General features: G+C 49.1%; 1 protein-coding gene and 1 pseudogene across 5 annotated transcripts; one reads left to right on the top strand and one right to left on the bottom strand.

Annotated features, from left to right (window-relative positions):
- Positions 1-482: 482 nt before the first annotated feature.
- Positions 483-25,257, bottom strand: FAM234A (family with sequence similarity 234 member A). Of its 5 annotated transcripts, none has more exons than XM_028134116.2 (13): positions 25,181-25,257; positions 16,410-16,496; positions 11,420-11,717; positions 8,604-8,720; positions 8,105-8,296; positions 4,266-4,396; positions 3,762-3,894; positions 3,365-3,494; positions 2,914-3,054; positions 2,576-2,651; positions 2,210-2,365; positions 1,632-1,734; positions 483-1,545 (listed from the first exon to the last, which is right to left on the bottom strand). In XM_028134116.2, exons 3-13 carry the CDS (start codon positions 11,682-11,684, stop codon positions 1,334-1,336), a joined length of 1,656 nt encoding a protein of 551 aa, XP_027989917.2. In that variant the 5' UTR covers positions 11,685-11,717; positions 16,410-16,496; positions 25,181-25,257; the 3' UTR covers positions 483-1,333. The 5 variants fall into 5 exon arrangements, with proteins under 5 accessions (XP_027989917.2, XP_054570534.1, XP_054570535.1 ...); XM_054714559.1 differs by lacking the exon at positions 25,181-25,257 and adding an exon at positions 25,044-25,147; XM_054714560.1 differs by lacking the exon at positions 25,181-25,257 and adding an exon at positions 19,148-19,169.
- LOC114228400 (40S ribosomal protein S24-like) lies at positions 13,396-13,814 on the top strand (annotated as a pseudogene).
- Positions 25,258-26,226: the final 969 nt, after the last annotated feature.

Here is a 26,226-nt window from a genome sequence, read left to right as displayed (position 1 = left end):
GGGGGATGGGGGATTTGGAGGTTACAGGGAGTTTTTCATATTTAAATGTCCACAGGAAATTCTTTCAGGATTCTCTAAAACGTCTCCCTCATCAGTTTGGTACCCAAAGCTGCATCTCACTGAAGCCTCCCACCTGGGCCCCTCCTGGGCAGCTGCCAGAACCCACCTCCACCCCCTCCCTGGCCAGCCCTTGGAAGGCACCGGGGTGCTGGGGGGACCCTGCACTGCCTGTCCCAGGCGGGAGCACACGCATGTCCGTGGCTGGGCTCCTGGCTTGCTGTGGGTGCCCAGGGAGGGTCCTCAAACCGGAGATGCACGTGGAGGCTGTGCTGACAAAGACCTCCGGGCCCTTCAGTTTCTGACCTGGCAGGAGCGGGGGGCACTCCGAGAACACAGGGTCCCTCACCGCCTCAGCCGTCTTTCCCATCCTGACCCATTCCACCCCTTCGCAGCAGACAGACGGGAGGCGCACACGTGCCCGCTGGGCTTTCTCAGCGAGTGCAAACGTTTATTCTGGTTTCTTCCGCGTGACCCAGAGTCGGCAGGCCGCTTTGTGCCTGGGCCGGCGGAGCTGCACAGGGCACGGCAGCCCCGGGTGCAGCAAGGCACAGAGGTGAGTCCTGCACCAGGGACACCAACGCTGGGGACGACCCAGCACCAGGAAGGAGGGGAGCTACGCCTAAGGGTGCAGGGACTCCAGAGGGACAAGCGGCTCCAGTGTGTATCAAGAGGGTGCAAAATGACCCCAGTGTGCGTGCTAAGGCAGTTCCTTGGGAAGGTCACAGCACGAGCAGCCAGCACAGGGTGTGAACTCTCCTCAGGGCGTCCGCGATCAGTGCACCCATCCTGCCCCACAAGCCCCACTCTTCATGAGCCGTCGAAGGGGCTCCGCTCCCCAGGGCAAGACACCACCAACCACGCTAGACTCTTCCCTCCCTGCTCTGGGAAGGGCGGGGCCGGTCCTGCTGCCCTGAGACCACCTCAGGACCCCAGGGGGACAGTGCAGACAGAAGAGCTCAGGTGGGAAGTGGGGAGGGGACTTCTGCAGGTCGGGCCTGGGCTCTTCCCAGAGGGAGGCCACCGTGAAGGCAGCTGGCCTTCGGCATGTGACCCCAGTGGGCAGATGGGGACCTGTGTAAGGACACGGCGTGCTGGGCAGGACAGAGGCCTGGGTGTCCCTTTCCCACCGTGTCCCTGGGACTAAGGAGACCCTGTGGAGTGCTGCCAGGCTCAGGAGTGGGAGTCAGTGTACAGAGCAAATGAACGAAGGGCCAACTTCCTAGGGTGTTTAATGTCAGCCGCTGGAGCCCCTCGTGCTCTGACCGCTGTGTACCTAGGCCTCGCTCCGGTACCGCAGGCGGGAGAGCCGGTCCCTGACGTCCTGGTCGCTGTCAGCCCCGCCTTCGGCCAGGTGAACCACCCTGCTGCTCAGGATGAGGTCCTGTACCTTGTGCTTGGCCATGGAGACCAGGCCGGGTGCATCCGGGCTGGCCGGGCCCGTGAGGAGGATGCAGGCGGCATGGCGGCCTGGCTCCAACAGGGCCACTGTGGAGGACAGAGCCGTCAGGGGTCTTGGGACCAGACACAGTGTAAATGGGTGGCGCTCAGGTCCACACCGAGGCTGCACTCACCTTGGAAGGCGACGACGTTGGCAGAGACGTTGGCCAGCTCCAGCAGGACGCCGGGCAGAATGGGGTGAAACATGTAGAGGCTGTGCTGGGTGTCTCCCGGCTCCTAGAATGAGAACCAGCGATGGGGCAGGAGGCTGGCCAGGCTGCAGCCACCTCTGCACCTGGGCCTGGCAGCTGGGCTCATCGCTTATGGGACACTCGACACACTGACCACAGCCAGAGCTGTGTCCCCTGGGGTCCCCCAAACGCCAATCTGAACTCTGCATCTACCTTCTCTACCCCTCTTCCCCCAACCTGACCCTGATCCTCCTCAGCACCCTCCACCTGGAAGGCAGCCCCTTCCCCAGCACACTCTACTTCTTTCCAGATTCCCCTAGTCCGCCCCCAAGGCAGTCCACGCCCTGGCCGCCCCTGGGCCAGAGCACTGCCTCATCCCACCCCTCTCCCATGGCTTCTATTTATTTGTACGTGTCCAGTCACCCAATTAGCTCCTTAAGATGGGGCCTAAGACAGGCCTCTGGTCTCTGGCCCTGGCTTCTGGCACGGGCGTGTCCCCTGATTATGTACTCTGCCCTTACCATCTGGTTGGCACCGACCAGCTCGTGCAGGCCCCAGAAGAAGAAGGCTGAGCGGTGGTCTGCGGTCAGCAGGCTGGCAGACGGAGGGTACCCAGGGAGGCCTGGAAGGGCCAGAGTCCAAAGGACTGCCCCGGTGCTGAGGTCCAGGAGCCGGATCTGGGAGGAAGGGGACGGCATGGGGCAGATGGGGTGGGGTTCGCACAGGCACCTGGGCCAGCCCTGAACGAGCTGCTCCCTGGGGTGGAGACTGTCTCCCTGAGGCCCCTCTTGTCCCAGCTCAGCCTCCAGGCCACCCCCTGTCTGCTGTTCAGACTTGTTTTCCTCAGCGACAAACCAAGGTGGGACACAAAAGGAAGTGCAGCCAACCTGCCTGTCAACGCCGGTTCCATTTTCAACGACCACGGCCAAGGTGTCGGGTTTGTAGTGACCGAGGATGGGTTTTCTAGGGAAGAAGTCACGAGGGGTCTCTGTGAGGAGACACCTGGGGGCAGGTATGCCACCTCTTCTCCCTGGCTAGGCAGGCCCAGGACAGGAAGCAGAGGGGCTTCCCCAGCCCCCCACGCAGGGAAGTACCGGAGACAGGCAGGCCGCCTCTGGCAGAAGCACACTGGTCCTCTCGCCCACCTCCACGGGGCTGCCAGGGGGATGGGCTGGCGGGGCCCGGCTTGCAACAACTGCACAGGCTCCTGGGGAAGAGCCGGTACCTGAGGACCTGGGGCGCGCTGAAGGTCCACCTGGGTGCCAGCTCCTGGCCGTCCAGCAGCACACAGGTGTCCGAACTCACGAGGAGGAGGTCCTCGCCGCCCTTCCCGGGAACGTTCATCAGGTAGTGGATGGCTCCGGAGCTAGAGGAGGTGGCAGCTAGGACAGAGGCTGGAGGCGGGGACCCTCCCCAGAGCACTGTCCACCAGACTCCCACATGCAGCCCCCTAATGCTTAGATCTCTAATTTGATAATATAAAACCAGACCTCGCTGTGCTTGGAGAGGGTGAGCCCACTGCTGGGAACCTTTTCCCTGTTTGTATGCGGCTTGTCTGCCCAACTCCCGGGTCTGAGCCCAGCATGGCCCCACAGTACAGCAGCCAGGCCCGCAGCCCCTCCACCCTCCGAGCGCGGAGGACTGGGACCTGGCCTGAGTGACGCCGCCACACCAACCTGTGCACAAGCAGCCTGTGGCTGGTGGCATTGAGCACGTCCTCCCAGCTGGGGTCTCTCCTCAGCGGGCTGTCTCTCCCGGTCACTTTTTCGTAGACGCCCTTCACAGAGTGCCCACAGAGGGAACTTGCTACTCAAAACACAGAAGAGCCTCAAGTCACCAGGGGCTGCCGGGGGACCAGGACTCGCACACAAAGCCCCGCTGGTAGGAACACACGGGGCCCCCCTGAGCCGGGGAGGGATGGACCCTCTGTGGCTTTCACAGCTGGTCAATGATTACTTTGAATCCTAGAAGAAAGCAGGAGCCGAGGAGCCTCACGGCAGCTACAGATCTCATCTGAGATCAGCAAGGCCTCTGCAAGTGAGGCCGTTCGGGGGCCCAGCAGGCACAACATACCGCAGGGGAGAAGGATGTAGTGGGCGCCCGCCCTGGTGACGTAAAGGAGGGAGCCACTGGTCCCATCCACACCGAGGCTGCCTCGGTGGCCAATCTGGTGCCCAGTGCTGCCCGAATAGATGTAGCTGTTAACCTGCAACACATGGGAAGGGAAAGGGGTCAACATTCCCCTGGTTTGGGGAAAGATTACTTTGATTTAAGTGTCTGATACCAGGGTGTGTGCGTGGTCTCCCACACTAGAGTCCTTCAGGCTCCTCAGGACCCACCCACACCTCAGTGGCACAAATGGGAAGGGCACTCCCATTCTTGGGGAGGCCGAAGAGCTACGGACAGGGACAGAGCTGCCCCAGTGTGCCGGGTCTGCAGGTGCCAGGGCACAGGGCCTTGGGCAAGTGCCCTGACAGGTGATCAGACCCAAAACCTGCCTGGGAAGTGGAAGACCAGGGAGCAGGGAAGAGAGGCTCCGGAGGCATGGGCTGCAGGGACTCGGGAGGAGAACTGTACCTCCTTGTCCTCTTGGGTGAGAACCAGCAGATCTGGGGCCCCGTTGGCATCAAGGTCAGGCACCTGGAGTAAAGGGCTTAGGATGGTAGCGTTCCTTCTGAAGGTGCTGGGATGGTTCCACAGGGTCTCCCCTAAAACCAAGCACACATCAGCGGGCGCTGGCCCCAGGCCCCTTCCACCACAGCCTGACAAATGCACAGACCCTCCCGCTCGCAAACGGAAACACCTGCCAGAGGGAGCTGAGGGCAGGTGCAGGTGAGCACGGCTGTTGAACACACTGAAGTGCACATGTGCAAAAAGACCAGGGGCTCACACACCAGTGTTCAAACCGCACTTCTGGGAATTGCAGAACTCCCTACCCCACCCCTTTTTTGTTGACCCATCTATATAATTTTTTTACATGTTTTTATTGATTTCAGAGAGGAAGGGAAAGGGAGAGATAGAAACATCAATGATGATACCGAAACCGGTTTGGCTCAGTGGATAGAGCGTCGGCCTGTGGACTCAAGGGTCCCAGGTTCGATTCCGGTCAAGGGCATGTACCTTGGTTGCGGGCACATCCCCAGTGGGGGGTGTGCAGGAGGCAGCTGATCGATGTTTCTCTCTCATCGATGTTTCTAACTCTCTATCCCTCTCTCTTCCTCTCTGTGAAAAATCAATAAAATATATTAAAAAAAAGAAAAAGAAAAGAAACATCAATGATGATAATAGAGAATCACTGATCGGCTGCCTCCTGCACACCTCTCACTGGGGATCAAGCTTGCAACCCGGGCATGTGTCCTTGACTGGGAATCGAACCTGGGACCCTTCAGTCTGCAGGCCGATGCTCTATCCACTGAGCCAAACCAGTTAGGGCCCATCTATCTATATAAAAGGCTGATATGCTAAGTGTCCATCTGGGTAATGACGTCACGTAGCAACGCCTGGCTTCCTCTCCCTAGTGACGACTAGCCTCTTTGCAGTTTCTTCAGCCCAGGAACACGACTTGCTTTATAGCCAGGTGCAAACATTTCACACTTTAACCAAATGTCTGTGAAGCGTTTTCCCGTGCCTCATCTCATTTGATCCTCATACAAGTCCTGGAGTAGGTAGATAGGAGACTCGGTGAAATCCTATTTTCTTTTCATTAGCCAGAAAATGGAGGTTTAGAAAGCTTAGACACTTGACCCGACTGAAAGAAGAAAGAAATGGTGGACCTTGAAAATGACCAGGTTTTCTCACTGCACAGAATACAGTCAAACACTGCTGCAGTTAAATATTTTACCCTTTGTTCTCCCTGTGTGATCTACAGTAATAATCTGCTTTGTGTTGATATTTACTGCTGTGCTGCTGACAATTACCTGAACGAGAAGTTGTGATGCTTCACTGGGCTGGAAAAAGTTTAGCTGCATCAGAAAGCAGGTCTTATTAAGCAAATTTGTTCTATATCTATAACAGGCTAAGTTGGCTCTAAACTGGTTTGGCTCAGTGGATAGAGCGTTGGCCTGCGGACTGAAGGGTCCCAGGTTCGATTCTAGTCAAGGGCATGTACCTTGGTTTCGGGCACATCCCCAGTAGTGGGTGTGCAGGAGGCAGCTGATCGATGTATCTAGCTCTCTATCTCTCTCCCTTCCTCTCTGTAAAAAAATCAATAAAATATATATATTTTTAAAAAGGCTAAGTTGACTCGTGCATGCGCAATACATATAAAGCTCTCAAAGCTGATGCCAATCGCACCATGTGTTTCCATCTGTCATTGTCGATCATGAATTTGGTTGTTTTTGTTGACATTCTGAAGCTGAAAGAAAGTGGTGGCGGCGCACGGAAGTAACAATGGCGATTAATTAAATATGATTGTAATAATGATCCGGGTAGATATAATTATCCCCATGTAACCAAAGTTACCATCATATTCAGAAATGAAGATGGCCCTAACCAGTTTGGCTCAGTGGATAGAGTGTCGTCCTGCAGACTGAAGGGTCCCAGGTTCGATTCCGGTTAAGGGCATGTACCTTGGTTGCGGGCACATGTGCAGGAGGCAGCTGATCCATGTTTCTCTCTCATCTATGTTTCTAATTAACTCTCTCCCTTCCTCTCTGTAAAAAATCAATAAAATAACTTTTGTAAAAAATGGGAAAAAGTCATTTTAAAAAAAAAAGAAAGAAACGAAGATGGAGGACTCGTTTTCAAAGGGACTTGCTCATTCATTGTAAACCAGATCCCAATAATCCGAATGCCACTAAAATGAAACAAATGGCCCTAACGGGTTTGGCTCAGTGGATAGAGCACCGACCTGCAGACTAAAGGATCCTAGGTTTGATTCAGGTTTCGGGCTCAATCCTAGCTCGATCCCCAGTGGGGGCCGTACAGGAGGCAGCCGATCAATGATTCTCTCTCATCATTGATGTTTCTATCTCTCTCTCCCTCTTTCTTCCTCTCTGACAATAAAACTATATTAAAAAATAAAAACTTGAGCATACTAATCACTTAAAAAAAAAAGACTCAGAGACACAGTGCAATCGACAATAATACTAGATTCAACAGATGATGCCAAAAAGGAAAATTTTCCCATCGAATTTCTTAAAAGTATTACTCCTTCGGGAATGCCGTGTCATAAATTAGAATTGAAAGTAGGTGCAATCATCATGCTACTGAGAAATCTTAATAGTAAATGGGGTCTTTGTAATGGTACTAGATTTTTTATTATCAAAAGACTGCTACCTAACATAATCGAAGTTGAAATATTAACAGGATCTGTGGAGGAGAGGTTGTTCTGATTCCAAGAATTGATTTGTCCACATCTGACATTGGCCTCAGTGTTAGAATAAATTTAATCAATTTATCAGTCATTGTTTTTATCAATGTTGTTTTTATATCATGTCTTTGTTGTTGTTATATCATGTTATTATTTATTAATCAATTTATATATTATTTTTATATACATTTTACTAATTTTCTTTCATCTCTGACACTATTATAGAGAAATGGCAAATAGCGATATAAAAATATTTCTTCTAATTAATTTCCTTTCAATGTGCACAAATCCGTGCACCAGGCCACTAGTTTTCTAATACTTGGTTCTAGAGCACCTTAGGGCCAACGCTGACCCTCCCCACCTGGATGGACAGGGCCTGACCTCTCCATGTCTCAAGGCCCCTCAGGACCCCCCACCAAGGCCCCAGCTGAGTGGCCTGTGCCTGTGCCCTTCACACAGGAGAGAATGATGGCCTCGGGGTTATGCCTGCGAACTGCAGGTCCTGAGGCAACAGCTTCTGACCAGACATAATCTTGTCCTTTTTTTTATAGAGTGATTCCTCTCTTCTTAAAATACTTCCAACCTGCTCTTTATTTTCCTCCACAGTCTCAAAACCACAAGTTGTAAGGGAAATGTCAGTACCCACCAAACCTAGTGTCAAGGCACAGAATTCCTCAACACCTTGGTGTCGGTGGCCATCCCCTCGGGGCCTAAACAGCGGGTGACAGGAAGGCCCGGGGAGCACCCTCACATCTAGAGCACTGACAGGCCCAGGTCTCCTTCCCACGCTGCCCGGCCTGTGCTGGCCCCGGGGGCTGCAAAAGCAGGCAGCAGCCGAGCTCCTCCTCCTCCTGCCTCCCCACAACGTGCTCCCACAAGCAAGATGTATACAGGAGGGGACAAGGCACAACGGCACGTGACATGGCAGAGGAGCTGTGGTGTTGACTGCTAAGTGGCCGTGTCCTCACGTGGGGGTTCCCTTCCACTCTGTGACCACCCTCCCATCCAATCACATGCCCGAGAGCACAGGCTGTCCCTCCCCAGAGCGTGCTGGCATCGTCCTCCGTCTGAGAGGCCCAGGTGGAGTGCAGAGGGACCAGCCTACCTGTGAATAAGTCGACGGCGATGAAAGAACCAGATCTGCCCACAAGGATGCAGGCGGAAGATGCCCCACTGTCCCTCGGGTGGGGGACACCGCACAGCACGAGAGCCCCATCCTGGGCTGCGGGCCTCTCCCACAGGATGCTGCCGTTGGCCCCTGACACAGCAGCCACAAAGGAGCAGGGAGAGGAGAAGCCTGCAGGAGACAGACCAGGCCTGAGGGGCTGTGCATGCAGGACGTCCTCCCTCACACCTCGCTCAGCCCTACCACCAGGCTCGTTCCCTTTGTACCTGGGCCCCTAACCCACCCCATCCCCTGGGGGCCCCAGTGTTGACCCCGTGGGGGTCAGTAGCCAAACAGGGTGGGTGCTGAGACTGGCCTTGTCTCTTTCTAGTCCTGCTACAAAGCAAAGACAATGAAATTCCTGAAACTCCACCAATTGCTTTCCCAAATATTGGAGGAGCAAGGATTCCTCCTCTTATAGGGAGTTCCTCTTTCTTACCTTCATCAGTGCAGGACTGGCTGAAATTGTTGCTGCTGTTGGTGTTTTTATAAAGAAAGATAACATCTTGGACCCTGTCCCTGTTTATGTCTTTTGTGGCCAGAAAGTCGTAGGTGACTGCAAAAGAAAACCAGACTATATTCTCCAGGCCGTGCCTGGTTTAAAGGCCAGGCCATGTCTGACATGGCCTCTTCTCTGCTCCTTAGGGTTCAGTGCCAGTTAGAACCTGCCACTGTGAGATCACCACAGGGACTAGCCATTCCCCTCAGCTCTTCAGAGCAGCAGCAACTCCTCATGCACATGATGGATGACAGTATCAAAGGTTAACCTGTAGGAAGGAGCAAGCAGGACACCTGGGTACCACAATGGATGTCTGAGCACCTTCTATTCAGGAATGAATTCCTCCTTACGTCAGTTTGGGATCGAGAGAGATCACACACACTTCCATAGTCATAAGGCTCTAAACCTTCCCCTTCATTCGAAGGCTCCAAAGATAAACTAGCCCTGGCTGGTGGTTCAGTGGTTAGAGCATAACCTGTGGACCAAAGGGTTGTGGGTTCGAAACCTGGTCAAGGGCACAAGGGTTGGAGGGTCAATCCCTGGCCAGGGTTGAGGTGCATGCAGGAGGCAACCCATCAATGCGTGTCTCTCTCTCCACCTCCTTCGTTCCTTCCCTTCCACCCTCTCTAAAAACTAATGGGAAAAATATCCTTGGGTGAGAATTAACAACAAAAATCCCACAAAAAAACACAAAACTTTATATTTTAAAATCAAACATCAAAAGAATGGGCCCTTACCTTAAATGGATCAAAGAGCCTGCTGGTGTGGCTCAGTGGATGGAGCGTCCACCCATGAACCAAGAGGTCACCAGTTCGATTCCCAGTTGGAGCACATGCCTGGGTTGCGAACTCAATCCCCAGCTCTTTAGAGCACCAGCAATTCTCATGTACATGATGGCCGTGCAGGAGGTGGCTGATCAATGTTTCTCTCTCTCAAGGATGTTTCTACTTCTCTAGACCTCTCCCTTCCTCTCTAAAATCAATTTAAAAAATATCCTATCTAATAAAAGAGTAATATGCAAATTGACCATCACGTCAACACACAAGATGGCTGCCCCCATGTGGTCAAAGATGGCTGCCCCTATGTGGACACAAGATGGCCGCCACAAGTCGGCCAGCAGGGCAGGGCAGTTGGGAGGGATCAGGCCAGCAGGGGAGGGCAGTTTGGAGGGGCCAGGCCTGCAGAGGAGGGCAGTTGGGAGGGACCAGGCCTGCAGGGGAGGGCAGTTGAGGGCGATTAAGCCTGCAGGGGAGGGCAGTTAGGAGTGACCAGGCCGGCAGAGGAGGGAAGTTGGGGGGACCCAGGCCTGCAGGGGAGAACAGTTATGGGGGACCAGGCCTGCAGGGGAGGGCAGTTAGGGGAAAACAGGCTGGCAGGGGAGCAGTTAGACATCAATCAGGCTGGCAGGGGAGTGGTTAGGGGGTGATCAATCAGGAAGGCAGGCAGGTGAGCAGTTGGGAGCCAGCGGTCCTGGATTGTGAGAGGGATGTCCGACTGCCCGTTTAGGCCCAATCCTACCGGGATCAGGCCTAAACAGGCAGTTGGACATCCCTCGAGGGGTCCCAGATTGGAGAGGGTGAAGGCTGGGCTGAGGGACACACCCCTGCCCCAGTGCATGAATTTCATGCACCGGGCCTCTAGTATATATATATATATAAAAGAAGTGGAGTGACCAGAGAGAGGCTGATTCAGTTGCTTTTCATAAACTGACTACCAATTTTTTTTAAGGAAGGCTTTTTTTTTTTTGTTAATCCTCACCTGAGGATATTTTCCCATTGATTTTTAGAGAGAGTGGAGGGGGCGGGGGAGATAGAGAGAGAGAGAGAGGGAGAGAGAGAGAGAGAGAGAGAGAGAAACATCTTATGTGATACAGACACATCAATTGGTTACCTCCCACATGGGCTGACCAGGGCTGGAGATCAAGCCCACAACTGAGGTACGTGCCCTTGACTGGAATAGAACCCGGGACCCTTCAGTCCGCTTAGGCGATGCTCTATCCAATGAGCTAAACTGGCCAGGGCAAGAAAGGCTTTTTTAAAATTGTTTTTGTTAATCCTCACTGAGGATATTTTTTCCATTGATTTTTAGAGGGATGGGCAGAGAGGGATAAAGGGAGAGAGAGTGAGAGAGGGAAAGGGAGATGGAGGGGGAGAGAGAAACATTGATGTGAGAGAGACATATTGATTGGTTGCCTCCCATTCATGCCCCGACCCAGCCGGGGATCAAACCTTCAACGAGGTATGTGCCCCTGACCGGGAATCAAACCCAGGACCCTTTGGTGCGCAGGCCAACACTCTAGTCACTGAGAAACACCAGCTAGGGCCTGACTGCCAATTTCATGAGACAAATGAAAGTGTGCTTTGCTCTAGCTAATCCAACTAGAATGTCAGCCAGAGCCCTTCAGGGAGACTGGACTACAAAATCAGCTGCATTTCTGCCACATTTCGGAACAGCCTTCTCTATATCTCTTCTGCCAGGTACTGTTTGCTTATTATTTTTAATTCTGAAAAGTAATCAAAAGGGCCACTTTCCTTTACTGACCCAACCCATCCTTCCTACAATGGGAGAGCAGACCGCTTTGCTCCCACAGCAGGCCTTCCAGTTTCCCCCCAAATTCCAGGAAAACCATGGACACAGAATTGGCAGCCACTTAGGGTTGACTCACTGTCAAAGGTGACTTCCAGGCTCCAGGACACACATGCTGCGCCCCCACACACACACCCAGAGGAGAGCATGACACTGTGGGCGAGGCGTACCTGCTGAGTTGTAATCGATCCTCCACATCCCCTCTGACACCGGCCTCTCTGGACACGGGATGATGAAGGAAATCACAAACACCACCAAAAGGCAGACGAACAGCGAGAGGAATAAGGCCACCGTCCGACATCTGGAGAAGCGGGACTGCGGGGGCGTACTTTTCAAATTATCTCCCTTTTTCAATTGGTCCCCCAGATTCTCCTGCAATTTCCCATCTTCGTTCTTCAAGGGGTGGATTTCAGCTTCTAAGTCCTTGCTGTCCATCGTGCGCACATCCCACAGTTTACCTTCTGGTCACTGTGTCAACAAAACACGAGGCAGTCAGGGGAGGCAGCACCATCTGACCCCCAAGGCCCTGCTGCTGTCAGTGCTGGGGGACATGGCTGCAGTGGTGACTGTGGGCTACAGCCCAAGAAATAAAAGCGGAGTAAATGTTTAGGGTGTCACAGATTCCACTTAAGAAGGTCTTTTTAAAAATATATATGTTTTAAATATATGTTTTATTGATTTTTTTACAGAGAGAAAGGGAGAGAGATAGAGAGTTAGAAACATCGGTGAGAGAGAGACATGGATCAGCTGCCTCCTGCACACCCCCTTCTGGGAATGTGCCCGCAACCAAGGTACATGCCCTTGACTGGAATAGAACCTGGGACCCTTCAGTCCGCAGGCCGATGCTCTATCCACTGAGCCAAACTGGTTAGGGCTACACATATTTTTTAATTGACTTTTAGAGAGAGGAAGGGAAAGGGATAGAGAGATAGAAGCATTGATGAGAGAAAAAAAAAATCACTGATCGGCTGCCTCCTGCACTCCCCCCACTGGGGACTGAGCCCGCAACCCAGGCATGTGCCCTGACCGGGAATCGAACCGGTGACCTCTTGGTTCCTGGGCTGACCCTAAACCACTGAGCCACACCGGCCGGGCAAGAAGGTCCTTAATTCAGAAAGGCAAATTGGTTGCACAGAGCCAGTACAGGACATATTTCATCCTTCATACACTGATATTTCTTGTCCATTGACCTGGGATAAGCAGGGCAGTGCTGGGTCGGGGCTGATAACAAGCCCGTACTTTAAACATTGACTAAGCCCAGCCAGCTCATGCCTGGGGACCTCTGTCAGCCTCTGCCAGCCTGAAGCACAGATGGAACAACCTGATGGGATCCAGACCCCACGTTAAAAGCGCTGAGTGGCCCTAGCTGATTTGGCTCAGTGGATAGAGCATCAGCCTGTGGACTGAAGGGTCCTAGGTTCGATTCCGGTAAAGGGCACATGCCTGGGTTGCAGGCTTGATCCCCATTGGGGGACGTGCAAAAGGCAGCCAATCAATGATTCTCTCTCATCATTGATGTTTATATCTCTCTCTCCCTCTCCCTTCCTCTCTGAAATCAATGAAGATTTAAAAAAAAAAAAAAAAAAGCGCTGAGTGAAGGTGAGCTCTGGAGCCTCAGCCTCGCCCTCACGCACTCTGTGACCTGGGCAGTCCCTTGATTGGACCGCCTGGGTTCCTCATCTGTAAACGGGAAACACAACTTTAGAAGACTGTGTTAAGGGTTAAATGAGTAAGTGAGGAGAAAGCATTTAGAACAGAATTTGACGCATATAAAGCACTCAAAACACTGGCTAGTTATTATTAATAACAAGATAAAATGTGTTACAAGTCACGTGGAGGAGAGTGGACAGCTGCATGGAGGGACACGGGACTGCGCACAACTTCGGAGCCTTTACGGCGGAGAACAAGCTCTCTCCTGCCCTGTCCCCTCCCTGTGGCTGGACTGTGGGTGGGTGTGGTGAGCAAACCTTGAGTGACCACCTTGGAAAATAAGATGGAAAACAGTTTTGAAGACGGTGAACCCACAAAAAGAGCATGGGTCCCTGATAGCTGGGAACCACCACCATCAATGCTTGAGTTCTCTATACTCTTTTATGTAAGAAAGAAACACCTTTCCTCCCTGGCTACTTGAAGATCAGCCTTCATCATGAATGACACAGAAACTATCCGGACCAGGAAGTTCATGACCAACAGACGACTTCAGCAGAAGCAAATGGTCATTGATGTCCTTCACCCTGGGAAGGCAACAGTACTCAAGGCAAAAATTCGGGGAAAACCAGCCAAAATGTTTAAGACCACACCTGATGTCATCTTTGTATCTGGATTCAAAACCCACTTTGGTGGTGGCACGGCCACTGGCTTTGGCATGATTGATGATTCCTTGAATTACGCAAAGAAAAATGAACCCAAACACAGACTTGCAAGACATGGCCTATACGAGAAGAAGACCTCAAGAAAACAGAAAGGAACGCACGAACAGAATGAAGAAAGTCAGGGGGACTGCAAAGGCCAATGTTGGTGCAAAAAGTGAGCTGGAGATTGAACAACAGAAGGAGTAAAGATTCTTCGGTGACGGTTGTGCAGATGTTTCATGAGAGGATTAATAAACTATAAAAGAAAAAAAAAAAGAAGCCCTAGCCAGTTTGGCTCAGTGGATAGAGCATCAGCCTTGGGGACTGAAGGGTCCCGAGTTCAATTCTGGTCAAGGGCACATGCCCAGGATGCGGACTCGATCCCCAATATGGGACGTGCAGGAGGCAGCCAATCAATGATTCTCTCTCATCACTGATGTTTCTATCTCTCTCTCCCTCTCCCTTCCTCTCTGAAATCAATAAAAATATATTAATAAAAAATAAAAGAAACAAACTTCTATCTTGTGTAAGGCAAGATATTTGTTGTCTTGATCCTTTTTATACAGTCAAACCAGTGTCCTAACACAAATTATATTGAGAGAATGGAAGGGATCAGATGGGCCAGAGTGAGTTGTAATTTTCACCTAAAGGAAGTCAATGACTCCAAATGGGTAAATGAGAATATGCCAGCAGTTAAATGGAGGGGAGCCCTGGCCGGTTTGTGGATAGAGCGTCGGCCTGCGGACTCAAGGGTCCTAGGTTCGATTCTGGTCAAGGACATGTACCTTGGTTGCGGGCACATCCCCAGTAGGGGTGTGCAGGAGGCAGCTGATTGGTGTTTCTCTCTCATCCGATGTTTCTGACTCTCTATCCCTCTCCCTTCCTCTCTGTAAAAAATCAATAAAATATATTTTAAATAAATAAATAAATAAATAAATAAATGGAGGGGAGTGCTGGCTCCATGGCTTAGCTGGTTAAAGCGCCTGTCTAGTAAATGGAGGTGAAACCCAGGAGAAACAACAGACACTGTCTTCCTGTAGGAATGGGCTAACGGAGGATGGAAGGAGACAAGATGTTGTTTTTGTTATAAACTTTTTACTTTCTGACTTTAACTGTTTCTCTCCATCTAGTAAAACCTATTAATTTTAAAACCTGCTTTTACACCCACTATGGTAGCTTTAGTTAGAAAAAAATAAGAAGTGACAAGTGTTGGTGAGGATGTGGAGAAACTGGGATCCTGTACACTGCTGGTGGGAATGGAAAATGGTGCAGCTGCTGTGGAGAACAGTTTGGCGGTTCCTCAAAAAGGTAAACACGGAATTCCCACATGATCCAGCAAGTCCACTTCTAACCCAAAAGGAATGAAAACAGACTCACACAAAAACCTGTGAACAGCTCTAGCCGGTTTGGCTCAGTGAATAGAACGTTGGACTGCAGACTGAAGGGTCCCAAATTCAATTCCAGTCAACGACACAGGCCCAGGTTGTGGGCTCAGTCCCCAGTATAAAGCATGCAGGAGGTAGCTAATCAATGATTCTCTCTCATCATTGATGTTTCTATCTCTCTCTCCCTCTCCCTTCCCCTCTGAAATCAATAAAAGTATATTTAAAAAGAAAACCTGTGGCCCTAGCCGGTTTGGCTCAGTGGATAGAGCGTCAGCCTGCGGACTCAAGGGTCCCAGGTTCGATTCCGGTCAAGGGCATGTACTTTGGTTGCAGGCACATCCCCGGTGGGAGGTGTGCAGGAAGCAGCTAATAGATGTTTCTAACTCTCTATCCTTCTCCCTTCCTCTCTGTAAAAAAATAAATAAATAAAAAGAAAGAAAAGAAAACCTGCGAACAAATATTCATAGCTTCATTATTCACAACCCAAATGTCCATCAACAGATGAATGGATAAGCAAAATGTGCTAATTCTGTACAATGGAATACTATCTGGCCATAAGAGGAATAAAGCAATCCTATACCACAACATGGATGAAGCTTGAAAACATTTGTGCTCAGTGAAATAATCCCGACAGGAAAGGTCACATATTGTATGACTCCATTTATATGAACCATCAGTGATGGGCAAATCCAGAGAGGCGGGAAGCAGATGAGTGGTTGCCAGGGGCTGGGGGAAATGGGGAGTGACCGCTAATGGGTGCAGGGTTTCCTTTGGGGTGACAAAAATGGTAGTGGTGGCGGCGGCAGTAAAACCAAATGTCACTAATGATAAATTTTATGTCGTGTGTATTTTACCACAATTTAAAAAGAAACCCAAACAAACCTGTGTGCATTCTCCCGAGAGCGGAGACATGTTTAAACATCGAAGTCAGAAAAGGTGCATCCGTCAAAGGTAATAAGTTCAACATAGGAAACGACACAGTGACCGCACCAAACCCAAACACCTGCCGTGGGTGTGGGGGAGGTGGGGCAGGGCGTCTGTAGGGGTAACTCGGGAAAAAGCAAGCAACAGAACCTGGGACCAGGCCTGACCAACAGGAGGGCTGCTTACTCAGCAAATCTGGTCACTCTAGAAATCACTAAAACACAAATTCATTTGGCAAAGGAAAGAAAACTGAATGAGCAATCAGAATTCTGAAATCCTTGATTTTAAAAGCTCTAATTTTAAAGTTAGAGCTTTAAAATGTTGGGCAAGAAACTCAAGCTCTCAGAGCTAAGAGCTGCCCTCATCTGTCAGAAGACGGAGCATCCTCCAGGAGACAGCAGGAAACCGCCCTCAGACAGCCTACGCACGAGCGAGGGGCACCTGTTCAAAACGACACAGCTATTCACATTCAGTCTCTGCCCCTCGTTTCCCAGGCCTACCTCTGCAGGAGCAGCTGGACGCCGTGTTCAACATTAGCTTCTGGACAGCCACTGGTACATCTGGTGGTTGGGTCTGGACAGGTGGGTCTGGGGATCAGAAAGCTGGTGGTGAAATGCATCTCGGGGCAGCCTGCGGATGCGTCCTGTGAAGGATGTGGGTCCTTCCGGAGCCAGGACTCTCCGCCTTCCCTTGTCTGGTCATCCCATTTTGCCATCGGATGATGACTACTTTTCTCTTGCCTCCTGGCCCCTGAGTGGAGAGTCCACTCCCACTGCCAGCAAGCAGGAAAGCAAAGCCAGGGGAGGAACAGCCTCTCCCAGTAATCAAGCCGTCCGAGGCTGCTTTTGGGGGTGCTGTTTTCCTTGGAATTGTCCGTAAGCTCAGTAAGTAAAGTAAATGCAAATGCAGAGCCCAATCTAGTTAAACTTCTCCTTTCCCTCACCAGTCTTAGGATCCCTAAACTACGTGGGTCCTTAAAACTAAGAACAAAGGAAAGTGCAAAACAAACAGTACTGATGATTTTGACTTTTTTTTAAAAGTCAGCAATATACATAATACATCTGAAAGGTATAAAGGTATAAATCTCCCTCCCTCTTATGGCCCCCAAACTCAAGAGGGGAAGCATGTTAGCAGTTTCTTATGGCTAGAAAGCCCACTGCACTGACATGTATAAAGTATGTTTTTAAAATGTGACCAGAGCCCTAGCTGGTTTGGCTCGTGGGTAGAGCATCAGCCTTTGGACTTAGGGTCTTGGGTTCGATTCCAGTCAAGGGCACATGTCCAGGTTGCAGGCTCGATCCCCAGTGGGGGCATGCAGGAGGCAGCCAATTGATGAGTCTCTCTCATCATTGATGTTTCTCTCTACCCCTCTCTCTTCCTCTCTCTAAAATCAATAAAGACATATTAAAACAAAAACAGTAGGTTTGAGGTGCACTCTCCTTGGGGCATGCACACTCCAATCTCCTTTTCAAATGAATTTTCTTTCTCCTAAAGTCTAAGAGTCCCCACAAGACTTGCAACCAGGGGAGAAATGGGCCAGGTAGCTCGTCCCAAGCTAACCCCCCCGAGCCTGTCTCCAAGGCCCCCTTTTCTGACTTTCCAGTGAGACAAAGCAGCCCTGCCTACGCTCTCCTGCTGCTTTTTCCATCCTCAGTCCTTTCTTGGTTCACTGTCCCCAGCTTTAATACACGTATTCCCAAGATAAGAATAAAAATAAAAAACTCAGGGCTGCCCTGGCTGGGTGGCTTGGTTGGTTAGAGCATTGTCCTCTACACTAAAAGGTTGTGGGTTCGATCCATGGTGGAGGCATGTACAGGAGGTAACCGATCAATGTTTCTCTCTCACATCCATATTTCTCTCTCTACCCCCCCCCCTAAAATCAATAAAAAACATATCCTCGAGTAAGGATTAAAAAACAAACAAACAAAAAAAGCCCTGAGTTTGATAGGCCCTTTTCTTTCGGCACTTGACAAATGTTATGCCACTTCCTTCTGGCCTTCAAGGATTCTGACAAGAATTCTACTGTCACTTGAATTGGTTTTCCCCATTAAGTAACATGTCAATTCTCTTTTGTCTTTAGTTTTCAGAAGTTTAATTATAATGTCTCGGCATAGATTTCTTTGGGTTTACCCTGTTCAAGGTTTGCTTAGCTTCCTGAACCTGTAAGTTTACATCTTACGCAAAGTTACGAATACCGCCAGCCATCATTATGGTTCCTGGCGCAGCAGCAGCACCTGTGGGAGGTGTGGGGGTGGGACAGCTGCAGGCCCTCCCATGGGGACCTGTTCTGAGCAGACTCAGAAATAAAGTACAAGAGGTTTCTTTCTAAACGGAATTTGTAAGTCTGTAAACTCAGAGCTTTTTTTGTTTGTTTGTTTCAAATGGCAACTGCTAAATTTCAGATCAAGATTGAAGAGAAACTTTAAGGTATTTTGCCTCTAATATCACAATGAAGAATCTCAAACCACACACCTGTTTCTATGGAAAATAATATAGTAATCAATAAACAGTAATACAAAAATAAATTGTTGCCCTGGCCTGTTTGGCTCAGTGGATAGAGCGTCGGCCTGCGGGCTCAAGGGTCCCAGGTTCGATTCCGGTCAAGGGCATGTACCTTGGTTGCTGGCACGTCCCCAGTGGGGGGTGTACAGGAGGCAGCTGATCGATGTTTCTCTCTCATCGATGTTTCTAACTCTCTATCCCTCTTCCTTCCTCTCTGTAAAAAAATCAATAAAATAAGAAAAATAAAAAAATAAATTGTTTCTCTTACAACTATAAACCTACTTTGCCCCACCCTGTATATGAAATTAAATTAATGCTTTCCAGATACCAAAAAAAAAAATTAAGCAGTTTTCATCTATAATAAAAGCTGTGAAGATGAAGAAAAAGATGAAGAAAAAATATAACAGATGAAGAAAAAATAATAAAGGAAAAAGATCATGAGGTTAAGAGATTTGTATTTTTCCCTCATTTTCACCCAATGTACTTTCACTTCTAACAAGCTAGTATTCTTGAGGACAGAAATTAGAAATTGAGTCACAGGATTTTCAGACTGTCACTGATCGGAATTTTTCCCCATCAATTCTGAGTTTCTGAAATGATAACTATAAAGTCTGCATTTTAACTTAATGTCCAATAAAACAAAACAAAAAAAGAAGAAGAAAATGTGAGGGATGAGAAAGAAAATGTATCAATATGAAACACACATTAAGGCAAAATATGTGACTCCAAGGCTAACCTGAAGTGAGATGAAAACATATCCCTGTGTATGGATTTTCAAATAGATTACTCGCCCCATTCCGCACTAAGGAACTATGAGGAAGTAGACACACCCGGCAACAGTGGGTGTGTCTGTTAAAGGCCACTATAGCTGCCACTCCTGTCCTCCTGAGACTGGCCAGTAAGTCAGGACAAGTGGGACAGGGACACTGAGGCCTTCAAGCTCCTGACCCAGGAAAGCGGCAGACCCGGGTGGGCGACACCAGGACCAGCTGTGACGACGACCAATCGGTGGAGACCACACGGCCTGGAGGGGCACACCTAGACCACTGTGAATATTCTGCTGAAATATTCTGCTCCCCTGAGACCTCCCCTATTCCAGCCTGTGAGACAGAGAGAAAGCCTCAGACCCAGGACCAGCTCCTGCTCTCCCTCAGGGGAGCAGCCCCCACCATCCCCTTTCCCCTCTTCTCTGCCCCCCCCACCCCCAGGCATGCATCTCCTAAACCCTAAAGGACCCCCACAGGCTTGCAACCAGGGGAGCAATGGGCAGCAGCAGCTCATCCTGAACCTGATCCCAAGGCCCCGTTTTCTCTGACTTCCCACGAGCTAGGGCAGCCCAGCGTGGGCTCTCCTGTTGCTTCTGCGCTCAGCCCCTTCTGGTTTCACTGTCCCCAGCGTTAGTAAGTGCTCCCCAGAGTCAGTCACCTGGACTCGTGTTGTGAAATTTTTCCTACATGAAGTTAAGAACCACCAGCTGCCTTGAGCAGACCCACCAAGGGCCAGACCCCCTTTCCGGTAACATTCCCAGAGAGTTACGCCATCCAGGGTGGAGACTCTAATTATGAGGAAAAACAATAAAATAAAACAACAGTTTATGTAACTCACTAACTTTCAAGGGCAGGAATGCTACAGTACACACAGGAAGGAAATAAAGGGTATCTCCTTTTCCCCCAAGAGTTCTTTCTCTAGGAAGAGAGAACTGAGTCAGAGAGAACATAAAATTAGAGAGAAAAAAGTCTCACTCTAATTTTTTTTAATAGATAAAGAAAAAAAGCATAAAAATTCTAACAAAAGCAGGAGGAAAACTGCCAGAACAAATAATTGGCAGTTCTACAGATATTTTTTAAACCAAAACTTGGTAACTGTTTTTCTGAGAAAAGGTCATTTCAAGGTACCTTAATAAAAACCCTTCCCTGCCCTGGCCAGTTTGGTTCAGTGGAGAGAGCATCGGCCTGCAGACTGAAGGGTCCCAGGTTCCATTCTAGTCAAGGGCACATACCCAGGTTGCGGGCTCGATCCCCAGTAGAGGGTGTGCAGGAGGCAGCCAACCAATGATTCCCTCTCATCACTGATGTTTCTATCTCTCTCTCCCTTTCCCTTCCTCTTTGAAATCAATAAAAATATATATATTTTAAAAACCTTCCCCCTCCACCAATTTTAAAATTTTGAATTTTACAGCGTTTTTTAAAGGAATTTTCAGACAATGAGCCAAAGAGATCAGATTTTAAAAGTAAATACTTTAACCTAAAAGGTAGTTTGCACATTTAAAAATTGGTTTACATTTAAAAAAAATTTTAAACTGCATGTCTTAAAGTCTCAATTTTGGTTTCATCTGAGAATTTTGAGAACTTGGTGCTATAGTTTGATCTCTGTGAGGGAATAATGAGGAAGGCTCACTTCTGTGCACCCAGAAGTCCTAGCACAGCCAACTGAATGCTTCCCACCACTCAAAGACGACCTACTTCTTGCATTCCTCAACCACAATTTTACAGTGTAGACACTATTTAAATCAAGGCTCCTTCAAATTTAAATAAATAAACCATAGTTTCAGTTACTCATGGTCAACCATGGTCTGAAAATATTAAATGGTAAGTGATTCCTTGAATCAAGTGACCACATACACATAACTATTACAGTATAGTGTTATAACTTTTATTATTAGTTTTACTGTTCTTCTCTGTCTGTGCCTAATTTATAAATTAAACTTTACCATAGGTACATAAATATAAAGGAAAAAAACAGTATACATAGGGTTTGATTCTGTGGTTTTAGGTATCCACTGGAGTCTTGGAATGTATTCCCCATGAATAAGGGGGAGGAGGGGGAACTACTGTATTCATGGAGCATTTGTGTGGTTTTTTAAAATATATTTTTATTGAATTCAGAGAGGAAGGGAGAGATAGAAACATTAATGATGAGAGAGAATCATCTGTCGACTGTCCCCTTCACATCCCCCCTGGGGATTGAGCCCTCAACCCAGGCATGTGCCCTGACCAGGAATTGAACCGAGATCTCCTGGTTCATAGGTCAACACTCAACCAGTGAATCGTGCCGGCCGGGCTCTGTTGTTTTATTAAATTGCCTTTGTCCACTTAGCTTGTGCTAGGACTTGACCAGTAAGGAATCCTGATTTTCAACACTTTCCATATGCTGGTCTCCTGCCTGGGAAGCCCCCTCTCAGTCCTCCAAGCCTCAGCTGGAGCAGCATCAAGCCTGTGTGAGCACTGCTGACCCGGGGTTAGCCACCTTCTACCCCAGAGAACTTGGCCTTTTCTCTCAAAGCACTCCCGATATCCTTCCTACAGCTGAGCGAGAGCTATTTAAGGGCGGGAGGACTCTGTTGCATCCCCTGTGCCAAACACGTGGCAGACACTCAGTAAATGTCAGTTGACTGGAGGGGAGAGAGCTTTATGGAGCCCTGGACAAGAGGACAAGTACAATAAATAAACCACAATCCGTCTCTTCACTCCAGGGCCAGTCTTCTTGCAGACGTCACGACCTGTCATTTCTAATTGATCTTATAGCACGTGTGCTCAAATGCTTGCCCCTAAAGCTGGCAATTATATATAAGAAAGGGTTAAGAATGTTTTTTACACTAGGAGGCCTATGTCAAGGCCAAGAGTGGCCCAAGTATTCTGATAGTTCCACCTGGGTATTTGGAAGACACCCACAATATCCAACTAGGCAGCGTGGATTTTCCGCTGAGCAAAGCAAGAGTCAGACAATGACTGCTACTGTTCAATTGTTTACAGCTGAACAATAATTTCCTCTCTTCACCAAGCAAATAAACTCAAAACAAAGAATAGGCCCTTAATCATATTTCAACTGAGAACAAATTTTAAGGTGACAGTGCCCAGATAAAGGCAAATGCATTACAGCATATGCAGACAGCAGCACTCACAAACCTCAATACCCAGTTCCTTTCCTTTACACAAGTGCAAAAGGTTTAAATTAACTGAGGATGGCTCACAGTAACTCCTAAAAAATAAGTTGAGGAATATGTATCTGCATTTCAGACAAACAGTTATTACATGGAATCAGTTGTGTAGGTTTGTCCAGAAAATAACATAGAGTAAACCTTTTCCCTGAATTCTAAAGCAGATTTTATTTTCTTTGACTCTCCTAGGAATCAGTGTTATTTTTATCCATACATTAAGGGGTGGGGGAAGCAAAAACTTTTCTTGTGTGTCCCCTGATCAGGGATGGAACCTGCGCCATGGTGTATGAGGACAACACCTAATCTACTGAGCTACCTGGCCAGGGCTTCATTCTCCTCCTTTTTTGACACCACATCCAGGCAACCTAAGCTCCATGAAGGATTTTACAAAGTGAAAGAGGGAACAAAATTCACTAGATTTGTGGGCTTTATATAAAGATCAAGTTTGAGTGAGATATACAGTATGTTTTGAAACATCCAACAAATTCTGTAGATTCTAACTGATCTGTTCAATTTAGCTCCTCCTTCCAACAGCCACTGCTTTAGGTCATCCTATTCTATATAATAAAAGGCTAATATGCAAATTGACCTAACGGCAGAACGACCGGTCGCTATGACGTGCACTGACCACCAGGGGGCAAACGCTCAACAGAGGAGCTGCCCCCCGCCCCCCCCCCCCCCCCCCGGTGGTCGGTGCGCTCCCATAGGGAGAGTGCCGCTCAGCCAGAAGACGTGCTCATGGCTGGTGATCACAGTGGCAGTGGCGATGGCGGGAGCCTCTCCCGCCTCTGCAGCAGAGCTAAGGATGTTGGACTGACGGCTTAGGCCCACTCCCCTAAGCCATCAATCGGATCCCCCAGAGGGCTCCTGGACTGCAAGAGGGTGCAGGCTGGGCTGAGGGACCACCCCCCCACCCCCACCCCCCCCGTCAAGTGCACAAATTTCATGCACCAGGCCTCTAGTATTTCTATAACTTACTTGAATTTCTACAGCCCTCTCAAGTCTTTTCCTTGAAGTTTCGAAAGACAGCATTCTAAGATTTCTCCTTATCATGTCATTTGCCTGCTTAAAATTTCTTGAAAGACCCCTCACAAAAAAAAAAAGAAAAGAAAGACCCCTCACAATTTTAGAAAAAAAGCTCAGAAACCCCCATTTCGCTCCAGGTCTTTCACCACCTGTCTCTTGCCTACCTCTAGTACCATCTCCCCCCAAACACTATGCCCAACATTTGTTCCCCTAGTCACACTGCTGATCTTTGGTACACACTGTTCCTCTGCCTGTCTTCACCTAGTAACTCCCACTATGCCTGCCAAGCACACTCAAACCTGACCTCCTTCTTCACACTGCTCCACACTCACCTAGCTATAGGTGATAAAACCATAATCTCCTAAGTTACTCCCGAATGCCTGACTCACAGAAACTGTGAAATAATAAGTGTTTGAATTTGTGGATGAAAAAAGGTAATAAATATATATATATATATATATATTTTTTAAAATCAATGATGAGAGAGAATCATTGATGCGCTGCCTCTTGCACGGCCCCAGCTGGGGACTGAGCCCACAACCCGGGCATGTGCCCTGATTTGGAATCAAACCAGCAACCTCCTGGTACACGGGACAACGCTCAAACAACCGAGCCACACCAATTGGGCCAGGTTACACTAGTTTTAATGTGTGTTTTTTGACACTTGAAGCCTGCAACAAGAACCCAGAAAACTGGTAAAGTGCCCTAATAAATGTCCACTTAATATCAGGAAAATTTCCCTTATTTCATTCTTCCCTCCTCTGTATTTCTCTTTAGCATGATCCATATTTTGCTTTATTTGTCTTATTTGTTATCTTTATCCTCCTATAGATTTAAAGTTCCCTGAGGATGGGAATTTGGGGTTTTGTTGAGTGCTATATCCTCAGCACTAAGTAGACATTCCGTATTTGATGAGTTCATCTAAGCTGCTGTATGGTCACTGAGCTGCTGTATGGTCACTGAGAAATTGCAATGGAAAAAGAAAGAAGTGGCACAATCTGGAGATGGCATTAGGAAAACATTACAGCCAGTACTTGGAGATGAGCGCAAAACACAAGCGCCTCGGCGGAAATCACAGGGTTTCCTAAAGAACAGCAAGTAATTGCACATGCCTGTCCTGATAACTTATCACCCTCTCCTTGTTAGCTCTCAGCCAATCAGTTCACGGAGGAGCTAGAAACTCTTTCACTGTGTTCTTTTTTTTCTTCTTCCCCCTTTTAAACTCTGGCTTTTGTTCAGTAAGACAGGCTATCTCTGAGTGATCTTCCCCACAGATGAGTAAATATCAGCTGAGCTTTGGGTTACTTTGCCAGTTGGTTTAACAATGTCCTGGCAAGACGACATGCCTACCTGACCCTTGTGAGAGACTTCTCATGGACATTCCGGTTAGGATAGATGTTTTTCATTAGGCAGCACCCTCAAGAGTGTAAGTAGCAATGCCTAGCTTACCTACCTGCGCAGGCAACGCGGAGTGGGAAGTTTCCTAACTGGGATTTAAATCCTGTCTCTGAGGTAAAAAGGCTCCAACTCAACGCAACCAAGTCCAGGCTGTGGAAACCGGATCTGCCGACCCTCTGGGGCTGGACGAGCCGGCAGAACTGGCCGGCCCCAGCTTCTGCTGCAGCCTTCCCACCCACACCACTGCACCGACACGCGTGGACTCGAATACCGAGGGGAGGTGGGCGCTAGCACGGGCGGCGTCCCTCGGGGCTGGGGTGGCCGAGGCGGAGAAACCGGGTCCCGAGTGAAGAGGTGGGCCCCGTGTCATGCACACGGGAAGAGGAGGACGCGAACGCTTTCACTCACCTCCCGCCGTGCCTTCTCTCGTCCGCACAGCCCGCACCGCCCTGCGCTCCTCAGCCCCGCCCCCAAGCTTCACTTCCGGTATACCGGGGCGGGGCGGAAGCGCGCCGGAATTGGCCCCATCCCGCGGAGGGCCTCGGTTGCTAAGCAACACTGCTTTAGGCCGCGCCCTCCCGGGGCCAGAAACTTGAGCCCTCCCGGACCCAGTGCCGCCCCACTGCTGGCGGCGGGCGCGTGCGTGGGAGTCCAGCGCCGCGGGAGCGTGCGGCCGTCACCACCCAGAGCTGGCCTGGACGGTCCTGTGGGTTTGAAGTGGACCTGCTTGTGGCTTTATTCTCATTCCACGATTATTATCGCATCTTTCCACCTGTTTATTGGCCAAGACTTTCTCTTCTCTGGTCCAATTTTCTGTTAAATGGTTGGTCTTTTTCTTATAGTTTCTTAGCGCTCTATTTTGGATATTAAATTTTTATCAGTGATTTGTGTTGAAAGTATCTCTGTTTGCATCTTGTCTTTTCACTTTGTGGTGCCTTTTGATGAACAGTTTTTATTTAAATATAGAAAAATTTATCTTTTATGCTTAGTATTTTTTGTATTTTGCTAAAGAATCCTGTCCTACACCAAGTTACTCTTCCACATTTTTTCCTAATGGCTTTAAAGTTCTTTTTTAATTTTAAATAAATCTTTATTGTTCAGATTATTACAGGTGTTCCTCTCCGCCCCCCCCCCCCATAGCTCCCCTCCATGTGATTCCCCACCCCACCCCATGCCCTTATCCCCCACCACTGTCCTCATCCATAGGTGTATGATTTTTGTCCAGTCTCTTCCCGCACCCCACACCCCCTTCCCCCTGAGAATTGTCAGTCCACTCCCTTTCTATGTCCCTGATTCTATTATATTCATCAGTCCATTCTGTTCATCAGATTTTTTATTCACTTGATTTTTAGATTCACTTGTTGGTAGGTATGTATTTGATGTCATTTTGTTGTTCATAATTTTTATCTTTACCTTTTTCTTCTTCCTCTTCTTAAAGAATACCCTTCAGCATT

The sequence above is a fragment of the Eptesicus fuscus genome, chromosome 4 (genome assembly GCF_027574615.1).
Source record: "Eptesicus fuscus isolate TK198812 chromosome 4, DD_ASM_mEF_20220401, whole genome shotgun sequence".
NCBI lineage: Eukaryota > Metazoa > Chordata > Mammalia > Chiroptera > Vespertilionidae > Eptesicus > Eptesicus fuscus.
This window is presented reverse-complemented; position numbering and strand designations above follow the sequence as displayed.